Below are 27,539 nucleotides of genomic sequence, written 5' to 3'. Positions count from 1 at the left end.
TGTTGAATAAAAAAAACTAATTTTGCCAAAACAAATTGTTTTACTATGGTAGGCCGGGGACTTTTCAATTGACCTGTTAAATTAAAGGAACAAAAAGAACTATTGTTTTCAGATGGGAACAATGTTGTTAACTTTCTACTATTGCCTAGTACTTCCACTCAAACAGAACTGTAGATGAGGATTAATAAAAAAATATTTAAAAACTTGGCACAGAAGAGGAAATCCAAATATCCAAATTATGTAGTACATTAAGATTTATACTGTCAAAACTTGTGTGCGATTACTAAGGAAACCAAACCTAAACTGGTTCTTCATCAATGGAAAATTCCAAATTTAGTCATCAGGCCTACAAATTAATTTTAAAGAATTGGTAATACAACAGATGATATTACTGTGTATTTGTGTGTTAAATCGTAAACAACTTCATGTTTCACTTTTCAGCGACAGACTTCAGTTTTCAATGATAGGTTTCACTTTTCAGTGTATGTTATTTCTTCGAAGTGTGAACAAAAACTATTCAGTGCAGTGAAAATGTCGAATTTTATTTTTTACTTCAACTTGAAGAAAGAGACGACTGAAGGTAATTGAATAGTATGTAAAGCTTACGGCAACCATGCTCTATCGATGTCAGCACGTGAATACTAATTTCGACGTTTTAAAAATAGTGATTTTGATACCGAAAGGCAAGTGCGTTCTGGACAACTAAAAACAATTGACGAGGATTTGAAGGCATTACTCGATATATGGTCCGTCAAAAACGCAAGAAGAATATGCAGAATTGTTGGGATTAACACAAGAGATCATTTCCAATCGCGTGAAGAACATGTTAATGCTCCAAAAGTTTAGATATTTTGTGCCGTATGAGTTGAAGCCAAGATACATTGAAAGGCGCTTGGTCATGTGTAAAAAGTAGATCCATTACGATCCAATACTCAGCTTGGTGTGGTACATCTATCATAGTCTCGCCAGTCGATAAGCTGGGCACCGTGGTTTGGAGCTCATAAATATTAGTCGTTAAAAGGAAGACTAAATTTTATTAAAAAAATAAAAATAAATTTTTATTTATAATATATTCCTACATTGTTGGTAATAGTATACTATTATTGCATACCACAAGTATTATAGTAAATAATTCTTAAAAATATTAGTAATTTAAGTTAGTATTAGTTTGATTCGTCTATCAAAGCTAATTTAAAAATAATATAATAATGAAATTATAAACCCATATTTACTTTATTGATACTAAAACTATTTATAATAAATAAGTAGACAGCTAAATGACTATTTATAAAAGATAGCATTTTATACAGAAAAATATTTTTATCAGTGTGTACTTAGTAAATAATACAATATCTCGAAGAGTTTAATATTGTACTAAATTATGTTGATGTATTTAATAACTAGTATCCAGTAATTAAATATTCTAATAATGTTAAATAATTATATGATTATATAAATACAATATGATCTGCAATAAATATAAATATTTCTAAATAATATTTCTAAATTAATAAGGAAATAACTCTCTAGTATTACTGCATTAATAAATATATAAATAAATAAAAGCACTGGCATTTATCATAAGTCCTACATTTTATTTGAATGTTCTACATTTTAAGATTTATTTAATACTATTTATTAAAAAAATTCCATCATGCATCTCAAATGCAATGAATATGTTTTAATTCCTACAGAATTATAGGAATCAGGCTATAACCTTTTGTTGCAACCTGTTTTAATATATAGCATTATTTCACGAATTATATAATTGCGAATTCTACCGGCGAACTTCCCAAAACATAACGAAAAGAAATCACGCTTTTTTTCTTTATTTATGGATCTTGAGAAGGCCATAAATGTTCATTCAGCATAAGGCTATAAAACTTGAGCAACAACAGCAATAGTTACACGCAGCCCTATAAGTTGATTAAACACCTTTATCCCCACTGTATGTTAGGCGGTAATCCGTTCGAATGGGGACCTTCATCACAGGTAATTCCGATGAAGTGGCCTCTCCCCTGCTCTATAAATAGTCTCCCTGGAAAAGAAATCCGCAAGAGGCATATATATGGAATCTGGAATCCGTTGGGTTTAGAACTGCTGTCAACCTTCATCTGAAAGGTGTAAATTTTCGTCCGCCGCTGTAACTAGTCGACTAAAAGAAAAAAAAACGAAAAGCAAAAGGAGGGTGAGTTCTTGCTCAATATATATGTGGCGTATAGAAAACTAATTCATGTTTTGAACATATATATTAAATAAAAAGTTCTTCGAGGTAAAGAGTTATTCCAGTAGGTTTTTAGGTGATTACAAAAATATTGATCCCTGTAAGCAAAAAATAAATCAATCTTAGTTTTGATTTATTCTTCAAACTTGAACAACTTTTTCGCTAAAGAGTTTGATAAAGATAAAGTACAGCCATATAGAAAAATTCTGTAAAATATCTTGAATATTTGATAAGTCATCGGTGGGTCATTATCATAGGGAGCTTACATATTTTGGACGATATTCAATTTTTCATTCAGAATCCACGATTTTCAAGTTTATTAATGAACTGCATTAATTTTCTTTTCTGTTTCGATCTAACTCTCTCGATTTTTGTTCAAATATTTTGGTTGTCAAAACTTCTTTCCTAAAATTTTGAAATCTAAATTTAGATTCGAAAGATTCCAGAAATTGTATCGATTCGAAACGATTTGAAGTTTTTGCAGTAGCAGTTAAGTTTCATTAAAAAATATTAACCTTAAAGAGATGATAAACTATATTCAATATTTATACTAAATATTTCTAATAAATAAATTTTCTGATAGGAAAACTTTAATATTCAACAATTTATTTTCTTGGCTATTAAAAAATACAAGAAAATCATGATGGTAGCGACACTTTTTGGTTAAGATTTATTTTATCGGCAGGTAAGACAGTGAAATCTTTTTTGCAATCTATTCTTATTATTTTATAACTTTTCAGTAGAATGATGCATTCAGCGAAACGTACTATGGTTTGAGAATATTTTAACACAGAATCCGCAACTTCTGCTATCTGCAATTACAATCAATGCTGAGGCGATACAACAAATTATCAAAATCCATTCTAACTTCAGAAAATACAAATATAGTACTATAACTCGAAATTCAAGACACAAATACTGACAAAGAATATATTACATTTGAAGACATTTTGATAAAAAAAACTAGCTAGAATGAAAGAAATAATTACACCAGATACTACATCATTTTTAGTTATGTGATGGATTAGTTTTTTTCTATGATTAGGCATATTTTTAATTTTTATTTAATATTTATGGTTATTGTACATCTTTAGTTCTTGTTTAAGTTCTATTGTATTATCTATATTGATTGTAGTACGTTAGTCAAAAATAGTAATTTACATATTATTAAAGTATGATAAAATATTTGTGGGGTTACAATTACATTCCTATTTACAGATCCACAGAACATTCAAATATAAAAGTAATTCTACTTCCTTTAAAATGAAATTATTCATTGCATCGTAATTATTTCTTTCCTTTTCTTTTTTAAAGTTAGTACGCATATATACGAATATATACATCTCCAACTCGCCTATACTACCGTTGGAAAAAATAAACATATTTAAAACAAACTGCTCCAAGCAATTATCTCCGTCCTTTTCTCTCTCACAATTTATACAGGAAAGAACTGGTACATCTTCGTCTGACATGACGAATTGAAAAAAAAACAGTCGAACCGTTAGTTTTTTGATTATCGACTTTTTCGACTGTTTTACGGCTATCGACTGTTTCGACTATTTTCAGTCGACAGTTCCAAAACTAGTAAAAACCCACAAACTGTCATTAATTTTTTTCCATGCTCTGTCTAGTGTTAAGGCCTTCGGAGTTTTCGATGATCAGTCCATTCTTCATCGCATTTTTATCACTTATAATTTTATTGTTTTCTAATCAAATAATTCATAATCGTGAGATGCATGTATTATTTTACTTTATTCAGTTAATTTTTCTGGTACCTATTTATTTATGATATTTTATTTTTATAATAACAAAAATACTTTTAAAATGATGGATTAATTTTTCATACACGAAACGATATTAAAAATATCTTTAAATGATTGTTGCTATACTCGGAAAAAGGTAGAAAACAGAATCTATTATTCACAGAAAACTGATAGATAAATTTTTATAAACCATCTGCATAGCCGCTAACTAAAGGCCACATTTTCAGGTGCTACTTCAAAGCAGAATAATAAAATACTTGACCTATCAAAATCAATGACTTAAGCATCGAATTGTTTCTGCTATTCGTCAGATTCACCATCTCAAGATTTATTTTATTAATGTAAGTTTAGGAATTATAATATATATTCTGACGATGAGATGTGTTAAGTCAAGTGTTTAGAATTAAGGGTATCGTTTATATTAAAGTACGACTAGATCGGAACTATTATCCGCAACGTCGTTCCAATAAGCCGCCATTTTTTTTTCGTTAAAATAATATATGCATATAGATTTTAGACACGTTAAACTCTTGAATTTTATAGTGACTGGGCCTACTGATTAACATGGTCTCTGAACCCTGGTCTTAAAAAGGCGTTAAGCATTTCAAATGACAAGTGATTAACTTGGAAACAATCCCAGAAGACATCCCAGCCTGGTTACAGACGTGAATAAATGTTTGTTAAGGTGAAAGAAAATTTAATCGCAAAATACATATTTATTCTTATATTTTATAATATTAAAGCATCATATATAACAGGCAAGTGACAATATAAATAATTGGACACAAGCTTGGAAAATAAAAATTAATGAAAGTAAATCTGTACATGTCCAGTTCACCTATAAACAGACCTTACAAGCACTAATAACATTAAATAATACTATCATTCCATATAGCAACAACGCTAAATATCTCGGAATGAATCTCGATGCAAAACTTCGCTGGAAGAAACATATAAAGAAGAAAAGAAAAGAACTGGAATTGAAATATAGGAAAATGTATTGGCTAATTGGAAGAAAATCACAATTGTCAGTATATAATAAATTATAATAAATACTGAAGCCTCTATGGACATACGGAATTCAATTATGGGGATGTTCTGCAAAGAGTAACATAAATAAAATACAAATTTTTCAGAACAAAGTCCTGAGAGGTATTGTGGGTGCACCCAAATACTACAGGACTGATTACCTACATCGAGACCTTCAGATACCCACAGTCAGTCAAGAAATCAAGATAATTGCAAGGGGGCATGAGGAAAGACTTCATTCCCATACGAATATTGAAATATTGCAACTATTAGATACGATGTAGGTATCCCTATTGTAACAACACCTTTTAACATGTCTGAATTCCTTGGTTTGTTGTTCGATCACAAGCTCAACTGGCCCCCATACATAAATTATCTCAAGAATAAATGTTTGGCAGGCATATGTCTACTGAAGACCCCTTCCAACATCAATTGGAGAGCACACAGAGCATCGTTGAGCAATATACATCAGGCGCTGATAAGAAGCAAATTGGATTATGGAAGCCAGTGTTATATTACCGCGCCACTTTCATACGTAAAGAAATTGGATCCCATACAAAACGCCGCTATGAGAATCATACTGGAAGCATTCCGCACTAGTCCGGTTGAAAGTTTGCAGTGCGAGGCAGAGATATTATCACTCCAGTCACGGCGAGAGCTCCTGCTACTAAACTATGCAAGTTCCCTCATATTCCGTCCAGAGTTGGACCAATTCAATACCTTTTTCCTACCTAAGACAAACTGGACCAATATAAGGAAGAGGCACTTAAGCCCCTCATTAATCTTCCAGAGGATATGTAAACGATTAAAGATTGTGATCCCAGATGCAAAATGTAGAATCACTAATATACCACCATGGCAGTTCTCAAGCATACACATAGACCTCTCTACGAAGGTTCTAAATAAGGAAACAAATAGTCCTTCTACAATAAAAAAACTTCTTTAGATAGATAGTCGAAGAGAACTATTCAAATCATTTTATCATCTACACGGATGGTTCAAAACGTGAGAATTTTGTGGGTGCGACGTCTAGTCTACTCGAGTGTACACTTTTGGCTTCCATCATTGACTAGCATTTTCACCGCGGAGCTGCTGGTTATATATATGGCCCTATCTGCCTTGGAAGGATTACGGATTAGCGAATCCATATTATTAGAATCGGATTCTATGAGTTCCCTAGAGAGTTTAAGATCGGCAAGGACAGTCCACCCTCTGGTCACATAAAGTTACAATTTAGGGGTGTAAGAATAACATACCTCTGGGTCCCCTCCCATAAAGGAATATATGGAAATGAAAGAGCCCACTATCTGGCAAGTAGGGAAGAGGAGTCGATCAAGTTAAACGAACTGTTAAAAAGATGCCAAACTCTATATGAAGGGCCTAAATAGGCAATTGACTCAATTAGAATGGGACCTTCTCATAAAAAACAATAAATTATGGGAAGTCAAGATCTTTTATCAATCTATAATAACATCAGTAGATACAAGTCAAGCGTCCTCGCACAACTGCGAATGGGGCACTGTAGACTGACACAGGAATATTTATTGAAGGGGCAGAGCCCGCCCTTATGTGATTTGTGCCAGATTCAACTTACCGTCAGACACATCCTACTGGACTGCCAAAAATATGATGATTTGAGGAGACAACTTGAGATCCCGACAACATTGGAACAATTGGTCCAACCTGAGCAAGTGAATCTGCTGATTGACTATCTAAAGACCATAGACCTACTTCAAAACTTGTAACACACATTTACTATTGTGTAATTGAAAAATTTTATTGTAATATTCTACTGTTTATAATCTACTATGTAGTATTTTAAGCTGTTAATGTTCATATAATGTATTGTAATTCACCCTAAATAGCCCAAGAGGCTGACGGGTTTAAATAAATAAATAAAAAAAAAAATGAGCAGTGGTATGTTTTAAAGAATTTGAATTATGATATTAGATTATTTCCAAATATACTAAATCTTTTAAACCCATATTTACTACCAAGAATATAATTGGCAATAATCATATTTCAATTAAAATATGTTTTTTTATAAATAATCATTACTTGTATATCATCAAAAATATAATTATATAAAATACAATATTTAATTTCAAATTAATATAACTACAAGGTGCGTTCCAAAGTAAACGAAACCTTTTAATCGTGGCCTTGAGCTGGCAGCTACATCCTTATGTCAGGTTACAGCTGTTTGTAAGAGTCCACTAGATTCTTTATTAAAATTAATGTTAATGAAATTATTAATACCTAAATTATTAATTTATAGTATTATGAATAAACACGTGAGCTTCTAAAAAGCCAGTCCAGGATCTTATTTAATCAAACAATACTTTTAGCTGATTTTTATGCAAAAAAAACAGTACTTTCATAACATCGTTCCTATTCGTCTGATTTTGCATCCAAGTCTGATGACTACCATTTTAAACTATGTGTATTATTGATAAACGGCGACGTGGAGATTTGTAGCGATATTCCCAAAAACATCTCAAGTTAGCATTATTAGAATTCATCATCATCATCATCCTTATAATAATTAGCGCAGTTTAAAATGTTAGTTTATTAATAATACAAAAACAATAAAAAAATGCAGAGTGCCAAACCTTTATGGAATATATACGAAAATAAGAATAAAAAGGTTTAAGTTTTTTTTTAATTTAGGTATAAATGGGCACGACAATTTACACAACGATATTAATTTCAGTTGTTATATCCCTAAATTATCACTGGGACTTCAAATGGGATATAACTCGCAGCAGATCGTTACAATGTTACCGTCTCTTTTTTAATCCTGCTGCAACTTAAATGTTTTCATTGAGGAGCGACGAACATCCAACGCTCCGGTTGTAAATTGGGCGAATGGGTTGCTTTACGTGAATGTATGTTAAATTAATCCCTGACAAAGGACAAAAAGCATTATTCGTACCAGGGGCACGTAAAGGTTATTCTTTCCGTTTAATGTCTTCGGGCTTTTTCTGTTGCAGTTGGAAGAGAAAGGAAATGTATGGATGGGCGCTGTCACTTGGAAGTAAATTTTGTAGTGAGTCCGTTTCGATAGGGGCCGGAATAAATTAAATTTTTACAATTTATATTGAATTTGTGAACTAATTAAATGATTAATTACTTCTTGTAATACTATTTATTTTAGCGCAATAGCAATGAGATATTATGCCTTTTTTTATTTGGTAATATAACAAAAAATAGCAAGCCATAATACTAACAGAATACACTCCAAAATAAAATAAAACTTCTACATCTCCAATTTCTAAAATAAAAAAAAATTAATAGTGACAAAAATAATATAAACAAAACATTTTTTTTGTTTTGTCCTTGTCCTAAATTTTGAATTACCTCAGTTATTAGAAAAACTATGCTATTACCTAGATTAGTATTAAGTTTTATTAACCCTTAACTTTTATAAGATACTACTTAACACAGGGGCTGAAAAGTCACAGGCGTAACAAAGAAAATGCGTTTTTTTGTTCAAAATTGGCTTTATTCACACAATCATTCCAGCACCGCTCTAACATATCAATGCCACTTTTGTAGAACGATTAATCTTTTACCTCAAAGTAGGCCTCAGTTTCAGCGATAACCTTTTTATTCGAGCGAAATTCCTTGTCGGTGGGTGATCATTTTTTGAGGACTGCGAACAGCTAGTAGTCGCTGGGAGCCGAATCTGGCGAATACGGTGGATGTCGAAACAATTCAATTCAAGGTTCAATTCATGTAGTTTTGACATTGTTTTGATTGACTTGTGACACAGCGTGTTATCTTGATGAAACAATTTTTTTTCTTTGCCATATGCGGTTGTTTCTATGCTATTTCGATCTTCAAACGCCTCAATGACGTTAGATATTATTTACTGTTGATGGTATTTATGGTCAATATGTTGATTGTTGCGTTTTCGAGCGCTACGGACAACAATCACCAGTTACTGTCCACTCAGGTGACGATCGTTTTTTCCAGATTGTTACGTTTAAACATAAACAAACACAACTCAGAATTATCAATACGTTCTTGTATTTGGTCTACAGTGAGCAAACGCGACGCCCACTTTGAACAAAGATTTCTCATAGTCAAATGCTCATGCAATATAAAACCAACACGTTGTAATATCATTACGATATTAGCTAAATCACGCAACTTTATTTTTCGATCAATCTAAACGTTTTTGTTGTTTTTTTTGGCGTTTTCTGGTGTTACCACCTCATTTGGACGTTCACTGCGTTCTGCATCATCGGTGTCTCTACGACTACATTTGAAGTCAGTAAATTAAAGTTATTTCTGATGGAGCGGAGACCTTGTAACACTTTTCAAGCCATCGCTTCATTTAAACGGTATTTTTCCCATCAAGAAGCAGTGTAAAATTACTAAAATTGTAAACACAAAATTGTTTTTAAGCCATTGTTTTGAAAATAACAAAAGTAGTGTCATTCTTAGCACAATAACTCACAAATTTATGAGTCGAATATCATGAAATTCCAACAGCTTCTTTGAAGGTTACTACTAACTGAAAATGCGGTGAATGTAATAAAACTACCGCCATCTATGTATTAGGGCCGGGACTTTTCAGCCCATGTGCTATGAGAAAAAACCAGACAATGATAAATAATAAACATTTCCAAGGAGACATTAAAAACATAGATACCGAAACAAAATGTAACCTTTATAAATCATCAATATTAATATAAAATAAACGTGCAATAAAATATAGTTATGGTGACGGTGTTTTATAAGTTTATGAGAAGTATGAAAGTATGATATATAGTTGATACACTTGACGACTGTAATAAAGAATCACAAAAATATTGATTTACAATAATATGTGATAGACAGATTATAAAAAACAGATATATTATTAAATTACAACTGTTATTATTAAGGTTTTAGTAGAAATTCGGCATATTAATCAAACATTGTTATTGTCAACGTTTTGGAACACTTCGATTTCATTTGGATCATTTATTTTATATTTCACAGTAAAACAAAATCGGTTTTGTGTTACCAACGGAAAAATTGGGAGTTAATAAAGAAAATAACCTAAATTTGTCCAGAATCTATTTGTCGATGGTGACTGTGAGTGAAATAATAATTTGAAAAGAATACTAGAATCCTTTAACATCTCTTTGGAATGAAAAAAGTGTATCTGGTATCAAATTACTTTGTAATATTTGAGTAAATAAAAAGCACAAATTATAATTTTGAAGTGTGTTCTAATAGTAGTCTTATAATCTTATCAGAGCACATACATTACAACCTTATCGGAGTAACTGCAATATTTTATCAAGTACTTTACAAAATATTTGTTTAGACATGCTTTAATATATTAAATGTTTCTATGAATAACTTTGCAAAATTAGTAGTGTTGGGAACTATCCACTGAAATTGAGTATCGACTGTTTAGTAATTGACTACTTTTTAGAATCGACTGTTTTAGTCGCTATTTTTGGCTCGACTAATTTTACTACTTTTAGTGACTGTTTCAGTCGTACTTTTAATTACTACTTTTGGTTCTACTTGTTTCATTTGAACGGTTTTCAACGTTCTGCCTTGCCGTGCTAGACCTTGTCAAAAATGTACCCAATTTATGCTTACATAGATTTATATGTAATATATGTAGTTTTATGATTTTATTGATAGTTTTGCTTGTAAATAACAATATATTGTCTATTAATATTATAGCATTTTGGTACGATATTTTTCAAGATTGTTAATGTAATAAGGTAAAAAAATTAAAATTGGAAAAGATAAATAGTAAAATATTTTGACAGTAATAGGTAGTATTTCGATTACTCTCTCGATTTTTCTTAAAAATATTTCTGTTAAGTAATAAATAAAGCATTTATATCATTTCATTTAGATCAATTTAGATAGTAAAGAGGTGAATAAAGTATATTAAATATTTGTAATAAATACATTTTCTGATAGGAAAACTCTACTTTAATATTCAACAATTTATTTTGTTGACTATTAAGAAGAGCACCACAGTTTTTATTTGTTAACGAATGGACTATCTTAACAGAATGTGTTCAACTTTTAAAGCCCATTGAAATAATGAGCACCGAGTTATCTGGTGAAAGATATCCCAACGATGTCTTTAATTATACGGTTAATAAGAGGACTGCAACATTCCATCAAATCCAGGATTTTAACAAGTGAATGGGGGAAAAATGGCAAAATTGTCTATTAGATGTCATCAATAAAAGACTGGCAATTTTAGAAATTAAAACGATATGCGGGAAATCCACATTTTTAGATCCTAGATGTAAAAAAGCAGGATTTGGTATTGCAAATAATGCTGAGGCGATACAAAAAGTTATCACAAAAGAGGTATCTTCCATTCTAACTTCAAAAAACATAAATATAGTTCCACAACTCGAAATTCAAGACAAAACTACTAACCAAGAATGTATTGACATCTGGAGATACTTTGATAAAAAAATGGCTAGAATGAAAGAAGTAATTACTCCAAGTACTGCAGCAACTTTACAGATTTAGCAGTATTTGGAAATTCCATATATTTGGAGATTCCAGTTTATCATGGATTAGATTTTTCAATGATTAGGTGTATGTTTACATTTTATTTAGTAGTTATGCTTATTGAAAATCTTTAGTTTTTAGGTTTAATTTAAGTTGTATTGTACTATTTATATTTATTATGCTATGTTATTTAAAAATAGCAATTAATATATTAAAACAGGATAAAACATTTGTGGTGTTATTATTCCATTCCTTTTTATACATCCACAGAACATTCAGTATAAAAGTAATCCCACTTCCTTTAAAATTATATTATTTATTACATGATAATAGAAATTAGTATTTTTTTTCCTTTTCTTTTTAAAGTTATCAAGTGAATGAATATATATACATCTCTGTCTCGCTTATACTACCATTGGAGAATGTAAAGACATTTAAAATTAACTGCTCCAAACATTTATCACCGTCCTTTCCTATCTCACATTTTATACTTCGTACATCTTCGTCTGACATCACGAATGGAAAAAAAACAGTCGAACCGTGCATTTGACTGAAAATAGTATTTACTATTTTCAGTCGCTATTTTTTTTGACTATCGACTGTTTCAACTGTTTTGCGACTATCGACTGTTTCGACTGTTTTCAGTCGATAGTTGCCAACGCTAATAACCACATATAAAATTAACTGACCCAAGCATCTCCGTCCTTTCCGCTCTCACAATTTATATAGGAAAGGATTCGTACATCTTCGTCTGACATCACGAATTGAAAATAAACAGTCGAACTGTGCTTTTGACTGAAAATAGTATTTACTATTTTCAGTCGCTATTTTTTTTGACTATCGACTGTTTCAACTGTTTTGCGACTATCGACTGTTTCGACTGTTTTCAGTCGATAGTTCCCAACGCTAATAACCACATATAAAATTAACTGACCCAAGCATCTCCGTCCTTTCCGCTCTCACAATTTATATAGGAAAGGATTCGTACATCTTCGTCTGACATCACGAATTGAAAATAAACAGTCGAACAGTGCTTTTGACTGAAAATAGTAATTACTATTTTCTAGTAATAAAATAGTAATTACTATTTTCAGTCGCTAGTTTTTTAACTATCGACTGTTTCGACTGTTTTCAGTCGATAGTTCTCAAAGCTAAAAATTTGTTATGTTTATTGAAATATCAAATTAAAAAACACTATTATAGCAGATCGTTATAAAAAGCAGATGTACACGCAAGTGTACTGAGTGTCCTTTCCATTTTAGTGAAAATATCTTATAAAAGAGGTATACATAGACAAATATTACAAAAGCTGTTGGAAAAAAATGAAAGAAGTAGCCGGTAACGATAAACAATAATTTGAAAAAATTAGACAATGTTTTAGGATAAAACTTTAAAAATGAATTCACATTCCTTACATATCAACAAAAACATGTTACAAAATAAAATGAAAATTCCCTTGATCATATGAAATTTTGAAAAATTTCAAGCAATATAGAAAATAAATTTCTATTATCTTAAATCACTATAGCTTAAAAAATTTTAATAGGCAATTTAACGTTAATAATTTAATGATATGATTTATCTTTAATGAAGCTTGAATTAAACAGTAATAAATTTTTTAAAACAGTAATACATTTTTAATAAATTGTTACCTCTGGACTAGAACTCCTTGTGGTTATCATAAAATTAAAATCAACTTTACTCATTAATCCCAGCATCCTTTAATTACGTTTCCGATCGGGTTAAAATTACATGTTGGGCTATTAAAGCTGTGTTTCTTCATGATATAAGGTAATCGATGACATTCTAATTGATGACATAACAAATTGATAATAAAACGCCACAAAATGAGAAGACAGATCAGATCAAAAAAAAATAGTAGCAATATTCTGGCCGATTAATATTAGGCTACCAACCATAGAAAATAACACAAAAAGAATACATTTTCCGGCCTACTAGTCCGCATCGTGGGCGGATTAAACATGTTTAGATTTTTTATTATCTTTGCGGTCGGCGTAATGTAAATGGGAGAAAATCCGAAACGATTACAACACGGAACAATGATGCAAAAACGAAATTTTATCAGTGAAAATATTTAGGGAACCAAACGTACCGTGTCCAGGTTGAATAAGGACGACACCTTCTTCATGAAACCTTCCTTTTCCTGCTTGCTCTTTTTGCGTCTGGTTGTCATATTGAATTCTTGCACCGTCCAGGAGAAGAATCAGCACGAGACATAACAAGCACTGTAACGATCTCTGATCACAACTATGACACGACCGCCATAATATTAAAACTTGAAAACTAATTATATTTAATAAACAAATATATCGGACAACAAACGGAGAGTAGGCGTAGCTGGAAAACCGATTCGGTTGTCACTGATTTTAAGGTTATGTCACGTCACAGTAACACAAAACGCTCACCAACAGTATTCATATCACAGACGCGTTTCTATACTATCACAATTCGTTTTAGGAAATCGGCGACATATCGAACGACTGGCGCAACAGTTTTCTCCGTTCGGACCGAAAGACAACGAAGAGGTTAACAGCCACAGAAACAACAATCAAAACGGTTGACATACGGACGGAATTAAAACACCTCTCAGGTACGTACGCGACGAAACAACAACGATTACGAATGGACAACAGAAATCGGCGAATGCAGAAACCGAAAATAGACGTAAAACTTCATATAAAAAAACTTTTCGAACACTTGTGAAGCAACGGAAACAACGGTTCTATTATGCGACGTTGCCAGCCGCCCGCGCCCATTAACGAACAACCTGTCCGTCGATATCACGAAGGTAGCCGCATTGAAAGTATTTTAATTACTATTAGTCTGTAAACTCCCACATTTTTTCTGGATGACGTCATCGAGAGCAGTCATCTGTTTCAGTGACCCTACAATGTTTATTTTAATGCTTCCTACGAAATGTTAATGTTTATTTAATTTAAGGATATTTAAATATAAATAAACAGCGTTAACTTATTTGTGTATGTTGCAAACAAATTTCACACTAAAAATTTTTAGTTGTAATATTACGGAGCTAGAATAATACCTTGTGACTAAACGTGATATATGAGTATTTACCTAAAGGTGAAAGGGTTAACAGTCATTTTCGAGACGTTTGGCAACGCATAGCATGCGATGGTATGCATCGCGTCGGTTCTGATAGCGGAGCTCCCAACCAGGACCGTACATAAATATTTATTATTTCATTTAAAAAATATTTAAAACAAAAATTATTGTAAATATTAATAATTATCAGTTAATAATAATCATTAATTTGAAATATTTTTTAAGTTGCTTTGGTATTATTATTTATTTCAATAAACTTATACTTTTAAATAACTATTCTCAATAGTTCTAGGTGTGAAATAAAATGTAAATGATAAATTTAATGATTTTAGACAAAATTATGTAATTAAATTGTAAATAACCAATTTTGTGATAGAGTTTCTGTCGTTAATAAATATTTACGTTATTTTTAAAAACTGTCTCGTTCATAATGAAATTAAATTAATAATTTGCAGCAAATGTTTTGACCGTGATAAATAATAACTTAATTACGCTATATCCATGAAAACTTTATATTTTTATTTAACACTTGAGTATAATCAAAAACTACTATTTTTCGCGGTTTACATCATTGATAGCCACAACAAAAACAGAAAAAACTTCTTTTGATTGACGTTATAGATCTGATTGACATTAATGCGAATCATTTTCTTTCCACAGCATTTATTAGGTACTTGCATGTATTTTGATTATTTTTTCACTTTATTCAGTTATTTATCGAGAAAAAATTGTCATTTTGTTTAGTAGCAATTTTGCCTTCTTTTGAATATTTACCGTCATATGTAATAAGTTAGACATAGTTGCTTCTAAGCTTCTAAGCGGGCTGAAAGTTCTATGAGAGTTTGAGTGGGATTTCGTTCAAAAATCTTCGTGGTCTTGTAATTCCTCATCTCCGAACTTATTTGGTCCTCCAGGTTGTTCTTTGTCAATTTTAAAAGTACCAAATAAATAATTGTTATTTTATGTGGAGCAATGTCAAAATAACCGAATTTAATAGTTAGATTAGATTGTTTAATAATTGTTTACATTAACACTAAAACCAATGAATATCGCTAATTAAACTACATGAATGCATCTATTATAATATAATACTACATACATTACTTTTATATATATTTTTTATTATATATTTGTTTTTGTAAGTTTCTCTTAGATATATAAATGTTTAAATATTTCCATATTTATGCAAATTATCATATCTAGAGTGTTTATATTTTACATTATTATAGAAAAGAAATAAGTAAGGTAGGCCAGGTATTATTTAGTAATATTCCAGGTATCATTTATCGTTATCGTTTTGCTTCTCATTGTTCAGATACTCATATTATTACCGTTCAGTATTAATACAATATGCGAGTTTATGCGTATGAGGATGAGTTTTAGCAATGCAGCATAGAAACTTCAGATAGGTAATATTTAACCTTTAATTTCTCCTACTTTTTCATATGGATTATTTGTCATCTTAACATTATCTTCTTGTATTTTATTTTCCTTTTAAAAACATAGTTTTTGGGCTATATTCAGATAGTCAGCATGTATAGCTTTTAATATAGTAAGGTTTTCAATAATGACGACTGATACTTGTTATAGAAATATTTTAGTAAGCTGTTGTTTTTGTGCCATTGACTTTGTAGTCACTCATGTTAAAAAGTCATGGTAAAGGACATGATTGAGTATTCTAGTAAATTTAATAGCGAATTCAATTTCTACTAATTTTAAGGTTTATTAATTAAGTAATCAATGTAGTTGTTTTTATAAAACCATCAAATTTCGAGAGGGTCATTAATTTTGGTTTTACTGTTTTGAGAATAAATGTGTTTTTAAATAATTACAAGACCTATTAATATATTAATTACATTGTAATTAATTTTAGTTGCACCATGACAGTAGAAATCAACACAAATTCTACTCTCATATATTCCTGACTTGATGCTTCGTGATAATAACTCATTTAGAAATTCACAAACCCCTTTTAATAGCAAAACTTTCACTAACTTTAATTACCTACTTTAGTTCTATTTCCGCTAATATAGACTAAGCAAATTTAAGGTAAAACGTTTTCCAAAAAATATAGCATAAAATAACGTACGAGTGATGGAAATACGGCCCTGTTCGAAGAAAATTTCTAGCGCTTTTAATAGGGCAGGTACACACGACTTTTTTGACCCTAAAAGGCTAGAAGTTAGTCTAGGTCAAATCCCTTTCGAATTGGCCTGCCCGTGGCAGATGGGGCGAAATCGAATTTACCTAAATCGGATGCGAATTATCTGAAATGTCAACCGTGTAATTGACCAACCCTCCAAGTGAGCGATGTTCTATTGTTTAATCAGGTTGAGTATTCTGTTGATGTTAAATATACAAGGATATACTCCTATATTATGACAAAAAGGCATTAATATATGACGGTTGTTATAAATACACTAGATATTTTATTACTGTTATTATGAGAATTTATTACCAATTCGAATGAGAGCTGTTACAAGAACTGTAACTAATATTTTATTATTTATCTTAATATTGTTATATCCGCATTGTCTGATGAAGGGGGCAATGTCTGAAGTATAAGGAGGGTATTCCAAACCTTATTATTCAAGTGCATACAAATTTGTAGATTTTTTATACAATTAAACATTGTCATGTTTGAAAATAATTTCTTCATATGTTTATGCATATTTCTCTTTCTCTCTCTCTCTTTCTCGAAATCTCCTTTTTACCAACGAGGGTTTATCTGGATTTGACCTAATGTTTAACGTGCGCTCCAAACTACGATCCTCGATCCTCATTAAGCCGACTGGCGAGTGACCAAGTCAGAAATCATCTCAGAAGCCATCCAGTCTTACGTAGCCCGGTTACTGGCCTGACTGGATTCTCCTTGTCGGATTTTACGCTCTTACCTAGGATAGTCATTAATATTAAACAATCACAAACATAAATTTAAGACCATGCCCTAGCGGGATTCGAACCCGCAACTACGGCAACAGTAGAAGGACCGTCCTGTTGCCTTTACTACTTCGCCAACCAAACCGGATTTTATTAAATTTGATAATCATAAGATATATAAAAAAGAATAAAACTATACATAGAATATTCATGTCCATATATATGGTTTAAAGAATGCCAAGGAAATACGAGATGGAATTAGAAGTTTTTTAAAGTTTTTTTTTAATTAAATGTTAATCGAGAGTGTAAATTACTTATACTACAATGTGAACTCTAAATAATTTTTTGAACTTGGAGAAAATTCTCTGTCTAAAAACTATCCAGATGAAGTTTAATTGAAGAAAAATTATAAAAATAGTATTTTATTCTATTCTGTTGCTGTCATAACAGTTATAACAGTTGATATTCTGTTTCGGTGTCTATGTGGATGGCTCTCTTGGGTTAACCTATAACTTTTTAAGCAATAAAACCGCGTTGTTTTCCTCTTTTTGGATCCTTTCAATCGTATATAAAGATTGTAAAAAGTTGATTCATCAAGTTGTCTGAAAGTTCTTTGACAGTTTGAGCTAGCCTTTCGTCTAATTAGTCTTGCAATTCATTGTATTAAAATGAAAGAACGGCATGGCAATGGAACGCACGGTGTTCCGTAGCGTTCCTTGTCATTAACATCAAAATCGCCATTTTTAAATCAAAGCCGGCAATTATACAACAGATAGAGCACTATCACCGTAGAGTTTCTGAAAGTGTTAGATGGGCTTCGTTGAAAACATTTTAAAAATCACACAGCAAAAGAAATAAATGTTGAAGGTACAATTTGATTAGTGTCTAAATAACTCATTAACACTGAATGGAAAACTGTTTTGATCGTGTTTGATAGTAGCTTACATTAATATTACATAAAATATAAAAAACGTATACATAATAGGTGCCGCATTATGTTTCAAAATACAAATACTACCTTCAGGGGAGAAGGTATGACTGGCAAAGGTAAGATGTGATTGTTGTATCATAAAATATGCATGTCTTAATGACAATTTTTAAATATTTAAATGCATTAAATATGACTGAAAAAAAATGATGCCATTCGAATTTGAGTATACAAGCCAAATAAAGTAGCACTAACCATATTGTAACTGATAATAGGGAATATATATAGCATGCTAATTCATAAGTTTCAACATTGTATCTGTTAACATCGATAGCGTAGTCAAATGTAAGTTTTGCAATGGGTTTGGGTCGACGTTGACAGACGTCTTCTTCGTCCTGTATTTTATTATTCCGTCGTTGATACCAAATAGCTTTCATACAATAATAAAACAAAAATAAAACTTTATTGTCGAAATGAGTGTTTGTGGGACACCCACTATGAAAGGATTTCGTATCAAATTTGAGAGGATTATTTTGAACCTATACAGAACACAGTGAATTCCTGGATATGTAAAAGAACTTGGTTATTCGTAGATTTGAATTTTCGAATTTTACGTGAGGACTTGGGCCTGCACTTGTTCAAGATCCAACTGATCCAGGAATTTAAAGTTAATGAGTACTGCCAACGCTGATTTTTCATTGACTGAATTACATTTGGAAGAGGACCCCAATATTTTAGTGACAAGTTAACTTTTTGGCTGAACTTATATCATCAATTATAGGTGCTGTATATGAAAGGGGTTTAGTGAAGATTTCTGGCCGGCAGCTTCATTGATCCGTATCTTTTTCAAAGGGACGTTGGCAAAGCCATGTATGGCAAGTGTTAAAGAACACTTAGTAGACTGGTCTGGTTCAAATTGAACGGAGATTGTATGATTTGACCCTTCTAGAATAGTTGTAGAGTATTCCGAGGCCACAAGGCTATGGCAATAAGTCAGAAGTTGCAGCGAACATTTGAAATATATTTAATTGCATGCATAGTAGCACATAATTTCACTTTTCATTTATACATATTTACATCATTACATATTTGACGCTTAAATGCGAATTCTTACTACACCCGTTATATTCTTCAAATAGTGTCCTTTTGGAGTATTACTTGGAGCATTTCAAAAGACTTTTTTGGATTCAAGAATCAGTGGTTTATAATTCTAACAATTTTTGAAGTCAGCACAATGAAAGTACTAAAAATGTAGTTTAAAGTTCTAGTTTTAATTTTTTTATTTAAATAATATTTAATATTTTTTTCTTTTATTAAAGGCATATGATTTAATATTTACATTACTTTATATCCTATTATCCATATCTCCAGTTTGTATATTAATAAATGAATTAATATATTAATAATGAACTTTAAAGTGAGGGTCTGAAAATGGTCACTGTTGACTGGCCTGCCGAAGTCACGAATCATTTTCCATATCCAATAGGATATACCGAAAATAAACAACTTAATATCCATGCCTTTTTATATTTCGTCTAAATGACAAGCGTTTTCTTTATAAATTACTCTTGGTCAATAGGTTTGAACTGAAAGGTAATAGCCGTTCAGCCGTACCATCATCAATAAAATCCTTTCTAAAGCCGAGCGACAGAGAGAAAAAGAAACATGTTCACCTCTCTCCTTTAATGGAAAGCCCTCGACCCAACGACGACTACATATCGTACATTATTCACCAATCTCGTGGATTTTTCATGCATATTTTTCGCGTTATACGGAAAATTATGAGATACTTTTATAAAGCATCTCGCTTTTTTTACTCTTCATGTCATACTGATCGATATAGCGCCAACAGATTGCATTAAAATGGTTAACGTTGTGGAAAAAATATAATGTATTAGTTGAAAAGGTACTTACTTGGTCGTTATCGTTTCCTTGCCAGCTGTCATTACCCTGAAACAGAACAAATAATTAATAGTAAATTGTGTCTTTTATTAGAATTATATAAATATAAAGCAATAATAATTAATATATTAAGTAAATACATTTAATACCACGTCTGTAGTTTGTTATTTTATTGCTATTAAGTTATCATTAGTTTGAAACCAAAGATTGAAAGATTTATACAAAAAAAAATGTTAAAAGTATATGGGATTTTCTTTACATTTAAATATCTTAATATGAAGAAAGACTGACGTTTTCTTTATAAATATTTGTTATATTTGTAATTTTTTTTCAAAATAGCGACGAAAATGTTCAATTAAATGAACACATTCGGTCAAATGAAAAAACAAAAGAAGAAAGAGAGACAAGTTAGGAATAAGCAATTAAAACAAGCTAACTGGAAATAGTATCAAAGTAACACTGAAGGTCCTAGAGAAGCTGCTAGAAGAGATAGAATCATCTTAAAGTATCTAGAAAAGTTATTGACTCTCCAAATGATAGAATTGTAAGTATTAGAAATCAATTGCCCTGTATTTGGTTTCATGTTTTAAAATTTAGAAATGAAATGAAAGTTCCCATTATTGAGCCTTACCCTGAACCTTTGAATTATCTTTGATTTGATCGGCTCTCAAAACATTTTCTTCGTATCCAGGTGTAATGCTTTTTAGTATTTAAGTACACTCAAATTTTAAAATAATTTGTTTATTGCTTTGAAATTAATACCTCTAGGAAAAAAAAAAGGATTTTGTTCATATATTACACCTATATTTCAATTTATAGTCAATTCAAAATAGCAGTGACACGAGTGTCAATATGTGTTTGTCTAAAGTTATAAATTCCTTTTACAGTCAGACAATATTATCCTTGTCATTTTATTCTATTTAAAAAGAGACAGAATGCTATTAGAGAAGTTCGAACATGTAACGGAATGAGCCTGCAAAAGCTGTCCGTTTGCCAAACGACTAAAAATTCTTCAAAATATTATAATTACGGGTTATAAACCGGCAAACGTTGTTTTAACTTCTTGTTTTAATAAATTTGAAATAGCCGCGGTTTTTATTGAAAATATTTTTTGGCGCCTTGCAGCTGCACTGTATATTAGTACGAACACAGTCACTAACTTATCTCAAAAAATAAAAAACAATATAACCTTAAATTCTCCAAAAGAAACTGTGTTACATAGAAAAAACCGTGTTTATGCAAAACAAGTGACGAGTCCTGACTGATCCTGATCAGCTGGAACTAAATCAAGGAAGAAGTATATCAATTTATATATTTAAATGAGACATGAATATTTCAGAATGGTACATTGGGTTGCTCATGGCAAGATCATAATAAATATTTTAAAGACACCAAAAGCTGATGGAAAAAGGTAAATGTTGGAATAACTATCGATCAGATTTTGTTAGTCATAACATTTATTCATTGCAGATATATAGTTCTTCATGCTGTTACTTGGTAAATATAAACGAAATATTTAATTGCATTTTATGTAATTTACTTTTTTAGAAATAAGCCTGAGAAAAGATACATAGTCGATCAGATTACTGAATGTTAGGGCCACAGAGTATTACGTCCTTCTCGCTATATATGGCAAATGCATTAAGGAGAATGCAGTGATTAAATGTAGTTTTATCGAGAAAGATGTATACAGATAGAAATAGGATAAATTAAAGAGAAATGTAGTAGTATCATAATGACTTTAAAAGGATACATTGCATCGAAAGAAAGAAGAACTAAGCGTAAAACATAAATATGCTCTCTAATGAAAGTAAAATACATTACTCAGACATACAATTGTTAATTATGTGGATTAGGCCTTCGGGGGATACCGCTACATACAAAAACGCGCCTAGAACCCTACCGATAGTAGTGCGGAAAAAAGCCAATGTATATATAATAAAACAACTCTAACCTATAAATTATTGCGGCTATAAAATAAATGTATTTGATGTAGTATGATGTTAAATGTTTGAATGTGTGGCGATGAGAAGAATTCGTTTCGAAAAAAAGTTCGATACTCTCCTTTAAAAAGTCTATGTTTTAATATCAATTTTTTCCGCTTCAGTCCTACTTTCCACCAAAAAACATTTTGATAATCGAGAGGAGGAAATCAAAGTTCGAAACTCTCTTTTAAAATTATCGATAAATGAATGAATGCATTTTCGGTTCGACTGCATGTGTTCCTCAAACAACTCAGATTCTAGAGAGCAGGGCAGTCTAACCAAAACCAAAGCAATCATCTTCCATTGAAAGGTATTGCACAGGTAGTCGATTTTTTATCCAAGGCAATATGCAAGGTGTCGTCCACTAAGTCGACAACAATCATTTTCAACATGATTTTCTTCAACGCAAAATACCTAACAGTCGGGGTGTGTGTTTGAATATTCAGAACAGTAATTTAAAAACAGTAGAGAACGACGAAGTTACTTAAGGTAACATAGGCTAAGTCTGTAATAAATTTTACATCTAAAGTTACGCGTACCAGCACTCACAAAAATAACAAAAAGTCAGAGTTCCAATGCTGTTCTGCGCAGTGATACATGAGGTGTTGTGTTGCGCTCTATGATATGTTTACATGAAATTATAATAAATATCTGTAGTGGTGAAAATTCGCTGATATTAGTATTAGTACTTATTAGTACTTAAACTCTAATTAGTACTACGTGTTACAGAGTTTTTGGCGTAACTTTTGTAACATTTAACAATTATATAAAAAAAATTGCAATATTTGAAATTTTGTTCAATGACTATAAAAGAAAAAAGTGTTGTTTTCCCATAACAATTATCCTTGTTATAAATCCACCAAAGCAAAGATTAAAATCAATATTGAAATATGGATTAGTGGGTAATGGATTTTATAAGCAAGCGATTGCCGAAAAGGGAATTTTTTTGATGATTAAGCCATTTATAAATCCAACTCTCAAATGCGGTGAGATTAAAAATCGTATATTTTCTCAAACCTGTTCAAAAAGAAAAAAATATTGTTAAGGAAGTAATACGTACAATTATGAATCTTATTTTGTCTCATTTTGCCATATGTTAGGCTTTTGATTAGATTAATAAAGTCAAGTTAAATTCAAAAAGCATCTGCCCCACCTGCACTTCCAGTTGCTAAAGTCATATCTCACTGAAAGACATTTTATTGTGAGACACGGTGACAAATACACCTAACGTCCAATATATTCAGACGTTCTGCAGGGCAGTGGTGACATATGCTGACGATACGGCAATTTTATCATCTCACGAGTATCCAATATCAGCCACAAGAAACCTCCAGCTTCATCTAAACAATATTCAATTGTGATTGAAATCACTGCATATTAAAAAAATGGCGAATAAGACAAAATTCACTCACGCGACCTTAATAGTGCGTAGAAGGTCTTAATTCTTAAGCCTATATGGACGTAGTGTATGAACGGGGTATTACTAGCAAATCCTATATAGCTATCGTTGATGCCCCATGTCACGTCAATTACAAACTATTTCAGCGCGATATCACCATGGAAACTATAATGCGTGTGATATAAAGTGTCACTGTAAAGTACTTTGAAAAAGTGTCAGTGCACTCGAATACACTTGCCAATATACTCAATGTGTGCTATGTCAGTGAAGTGCATAGGCCAAAACATTTACTACCATCCAATCTGATTAATAGACACATAGAATAGGTTTTACAATAATAGAAGATAGTAATTAAATGAAGTAATGAAACTAGTTTGTAAGTATGTACAGAATATCACTTATTGAAGCTATCTTTTACATGTCATTTTATAATATAAATCCTGTCAAATACTTATTGTACATTGGGCAGATTTTGAAATGCTAAGAGAATAATTAAAAAAAAAAGAAAACTCGGACTAAACTATTGTAATTTTTTCAAGATAACTAACTCATCAATTAACTGAACTACAAAAAGTATTTCCAGATACTACTTGTTTTATTTTCGATATGCGTTTAGTTTTAAATTTGCTTCCTAACTTTTGCTACCGTCTTCGAACGATGATTAAAACTTGAACGTGGAAAAATGTTCTCCAACAACTAACGAGGCAAGAACAACAACTACAGCAGCAGCAACAACAACAAAAAGCGTATCGGTCGAAAGTTTCATTATAAATTTGTTTCGAACGGGAGATCGCTGCCGAACGATGCTGGAAAAATTACAATATAAATGAAAAGTGCAATTAAAAGAGTTCTCCTGAAGCGGCCTTTTCTGTTAAATGAAAAGTTTGGGAAACATCTGCTGCTCGGCTTTCAGTGAACTAAGAATTATGATTTTTTCAGTTATGGCGTTTTAATTTTATTGAATATTTCAGTGAAAAATATTGCCAATTCATTTGTTAATTTATTTATTGTATTACGAGGGCTTTATGATAAGAAATGCAATTATAGTCTGCCCAATAAAACAGACAATGCACGCCATTAATTTTTATAACGTCAGCAGGTCGCAATGTTGCCATAGTTACTTAGAATTTTGGTTTACAACGTTTGCCGGTTTGTAAGTTATAATTATTAACATTAATGTTTTTAAGAATTTTGTATACACATTTTGAAGAGATTTAACAAATCGTAATACCTGTAAGTTGTGACGCATCAAAGAGTATTCTGTCTCTTTTTAACTAGGATATAATGAAAAGGAAAAATCCGCTCTGAATATAAAACGAATTTTACTTTTTTACAAAATGAATTTACCACTAGTGTTTCTATAGCTGACTGAGAATTCTGTTTGGAGCGATCATTAGAAATTAATGATGATACCCACTATATCGCTATAAGCAATTCTCCAAAAATGCATTTATTCTTTTGTTAAACTTTGAAGTCCTGTTTTAAAAAAACGAAGGTCTATCTGGATTGAATCTATTGCTTAATATTGACTTTAAACCATGGTATTGGATGTTAAGCCTACCGAATTGCGAATGATGAATTTAGAGGCCATACCAGAAGACATCTGGTCTTAGCTAGTCTGGTTACTGGCGCGACGGAGATGGTTTTCCATGCCGGATTTTATACTCTACCTATGCACAATTTATAACTAGAAACAATCATAAACAACTTAAGTACAGTACCGCTCGGACCGCACCTTAACCACTGAGTGGTAGTTAATGACATCTTGTTTGAATAATTTTCCCGTGATAAATAAAAAAGTAAGGGTTCTCTGTGACTTATGTTTGATTTCGAACTAAATATAGAGAACGTGCAGCAAGTTTTTTAACCTGTTTTCTGTACGGCTTTTCTTGTTCTGATGTATAAATCCTGTACTCGTCTTGCTTGTGTATTAACGCAATTACAACAGAACAGTAGAAATACATATTTTGTAAAGAAAGATTGTACTAAGCATATGTAATGTAACATGTAATTAACTAAAACAGTTTAAAAGATAATCAGGAGTAATTTCCATTGTATACCTATTTCGGAATTATCCATTTTAACCATATATGGGCGGTACCATTTATACTCTTTTATTGAAACCTTCAACTTATCAACTGTACTCACTTTACGAAAACTTTGAAATAGCTTTAAAATATCTGTAGAATCTCTAGAAAGGTGGATACGAATTGCTAAAAGTATATATAGATGCGAGAAAATTAAATTTGTGTAAATAAATTATAAAGATATCTTATTCTCAGAAAAACGATTCTTGTAGAAGTATCTAAAGGGGCCATATAGAAGTAAAATTCAATAACAGTAATATAGATGAATACTCATTCATAGACGTGTAACTCAATTGTGTAACTTTATATGTCTATATATGTCTATTAATGAGAATGGATGGCGTTAACGTTATAGAGTTCGCACTTCACTATCATCTCGTACATTTAGCTGATTAACAAGCATATTAGGGTATACTAACATTTTTTCGAAGTAATTAACACAAATACTCCAGATTCTAAAGGAATATCGCGCTTTATCATGTATTTCATTCAGAGATGCATTGTAGCATTAACAATGATACGCGCAACACTTTATTTTGGAACTATTGAATGATGTTGACGGATGATAAATGAACTGATAATGATAACTCGGATTTGAGCCTGATGAGTCACATTTGATATAGTCCAAGTCCAAGCTGTTTTCATTTCGTAAGTATCTGTCAATCAATTTATCATCTCAAGTTAGGCGTCGGTCTAAATGCATATCAAGAAATTTAGCATCCTTTGCCTGGAGTTTGAAATTATTGATGTTAAGGGCATGTTCTTATACGCAATGCAAAAATCACAAGGGTAGATTTTGTTTGATTTCCTTTAGTTCGCCATGTTTTTAGTCAGAGTTGTATTTTTTTAGGTGTGCTTGGAGGTTTTTTGATGCTGTTATTGGATTTCCAAACAAAACTGTTGTGTTGTCTTTATATATTGCCACTGTAAATGGTAAAAACTGTCTACAAATTGTTTTGATAATAGGCTAGATGACTACTTTTGAAAAACCACTTTATGACAGTTATACGTATTTACTTTACTCGGGACAAAATTTAGTTTTGCAAAAAATAGATTTCAATGAAAAATTGAGGTTTAAAATAGTGTAATTTCGTTCTAAGGCAGAAAAATATTAGATAAATGTGCTTAAATCTTGCAAGGCGTGAACCAGCCGGTATGGTTTAAACATCGGTAATTTATTCACATGAATAAGACTATTTTAATGTAAGTATTTACTATTTTAAATATCTCTATTTACGTCTGGAGTGTAATTAAGGTAACATCGACGTAAATAACAATGTTGATTACATTTGTCGTTAGGCCTCATTTGTTTTGTTTATTGTGCATACGAGTCCCTAATAATTTTGTTCTTTTTTCAGTTACCAAATAATATCGAAAATTATATTTAATATAATGTAATGGGTTTGGTCGTACAAGTGTACATGAAGTCAGTATACATTTCTACAAAATTCTATTGCCAATCAAATAGAAGAAAATGCGTTTCTAACTGAACTCACCGAACATTCATTGCTCTTCAATACTAAACGATCATTTCGACAAAATACAAAGAAAAATATTAATCAAATTCTAAATCTTCAATAAGTATCAATCAGATCCCATCATGATTAGATTACAAAAAACCAATATCAATATGGTGGGCTACACTTCCATGTAATTAAAACATATTTGATTGAACAATGCGATTTTATCAAGTTTTTATAGATTGTGAATGTTATAGCAAACACAAACAATCTAAACACATATTTTGTCAAGTACTTGATGAAGTA

At 31.2% G+C, this 27,539-nt stretch overlaps 1 protein-coding gene across 15 annotated transcripts in view; it reads right to left on the bottom strand.

Annotated features, from left to right (window-relative positions):
* LOC143190643 (disks large 1 tumor suppressor protein) overlaps positions 1-27,539 on the bottom strand; it is a 676,624-nt gene that overhangs the window by 137,259 nt on the left and 511,826 nt on the right. For 13 of the 15 annotated variants that reach the window (XM_076395120.1, XM_076395122.1, XM_076395121.1 and 10 more), the window contains one exon: positions 20,315-20,350. In XM_076395120.1, the coding sequence (XP_076251235.1) occupies positions 20,315-20,350 (36 nt within the window). Of the gene's footprint in view, positions 1-13,621; positions 14,254-20,314; positions 20,351-27,539 lie in introns of those variants that run through there. The other 2 variants (XM_076395135.1, XM_076395134.1) reach the window with 2 other exon arrangements.

Source organism: Rhynchophorus ferrugineus, unplaced genomic scaffold, assembly GCF_030347505.1.
Source record: "Rhynchophorus ferrugineus isolate W39M unplaced genomic scaffold, kcgeb_rfMv2 rfM2, whole genome shotgun sequence".
Lineage (NCBI taxonomy): Eukaryota > Metazoa > Arthropoda > Insecta > Coleoptera > Curculionidae > Rhynchophorus > Rhynchophorus ferrugineus.
The sequence above is the reverse complement of the archived record's forward strand: the minus strand, read 5'-3'. Positions and strand labels throughout refer to the sequence as shown.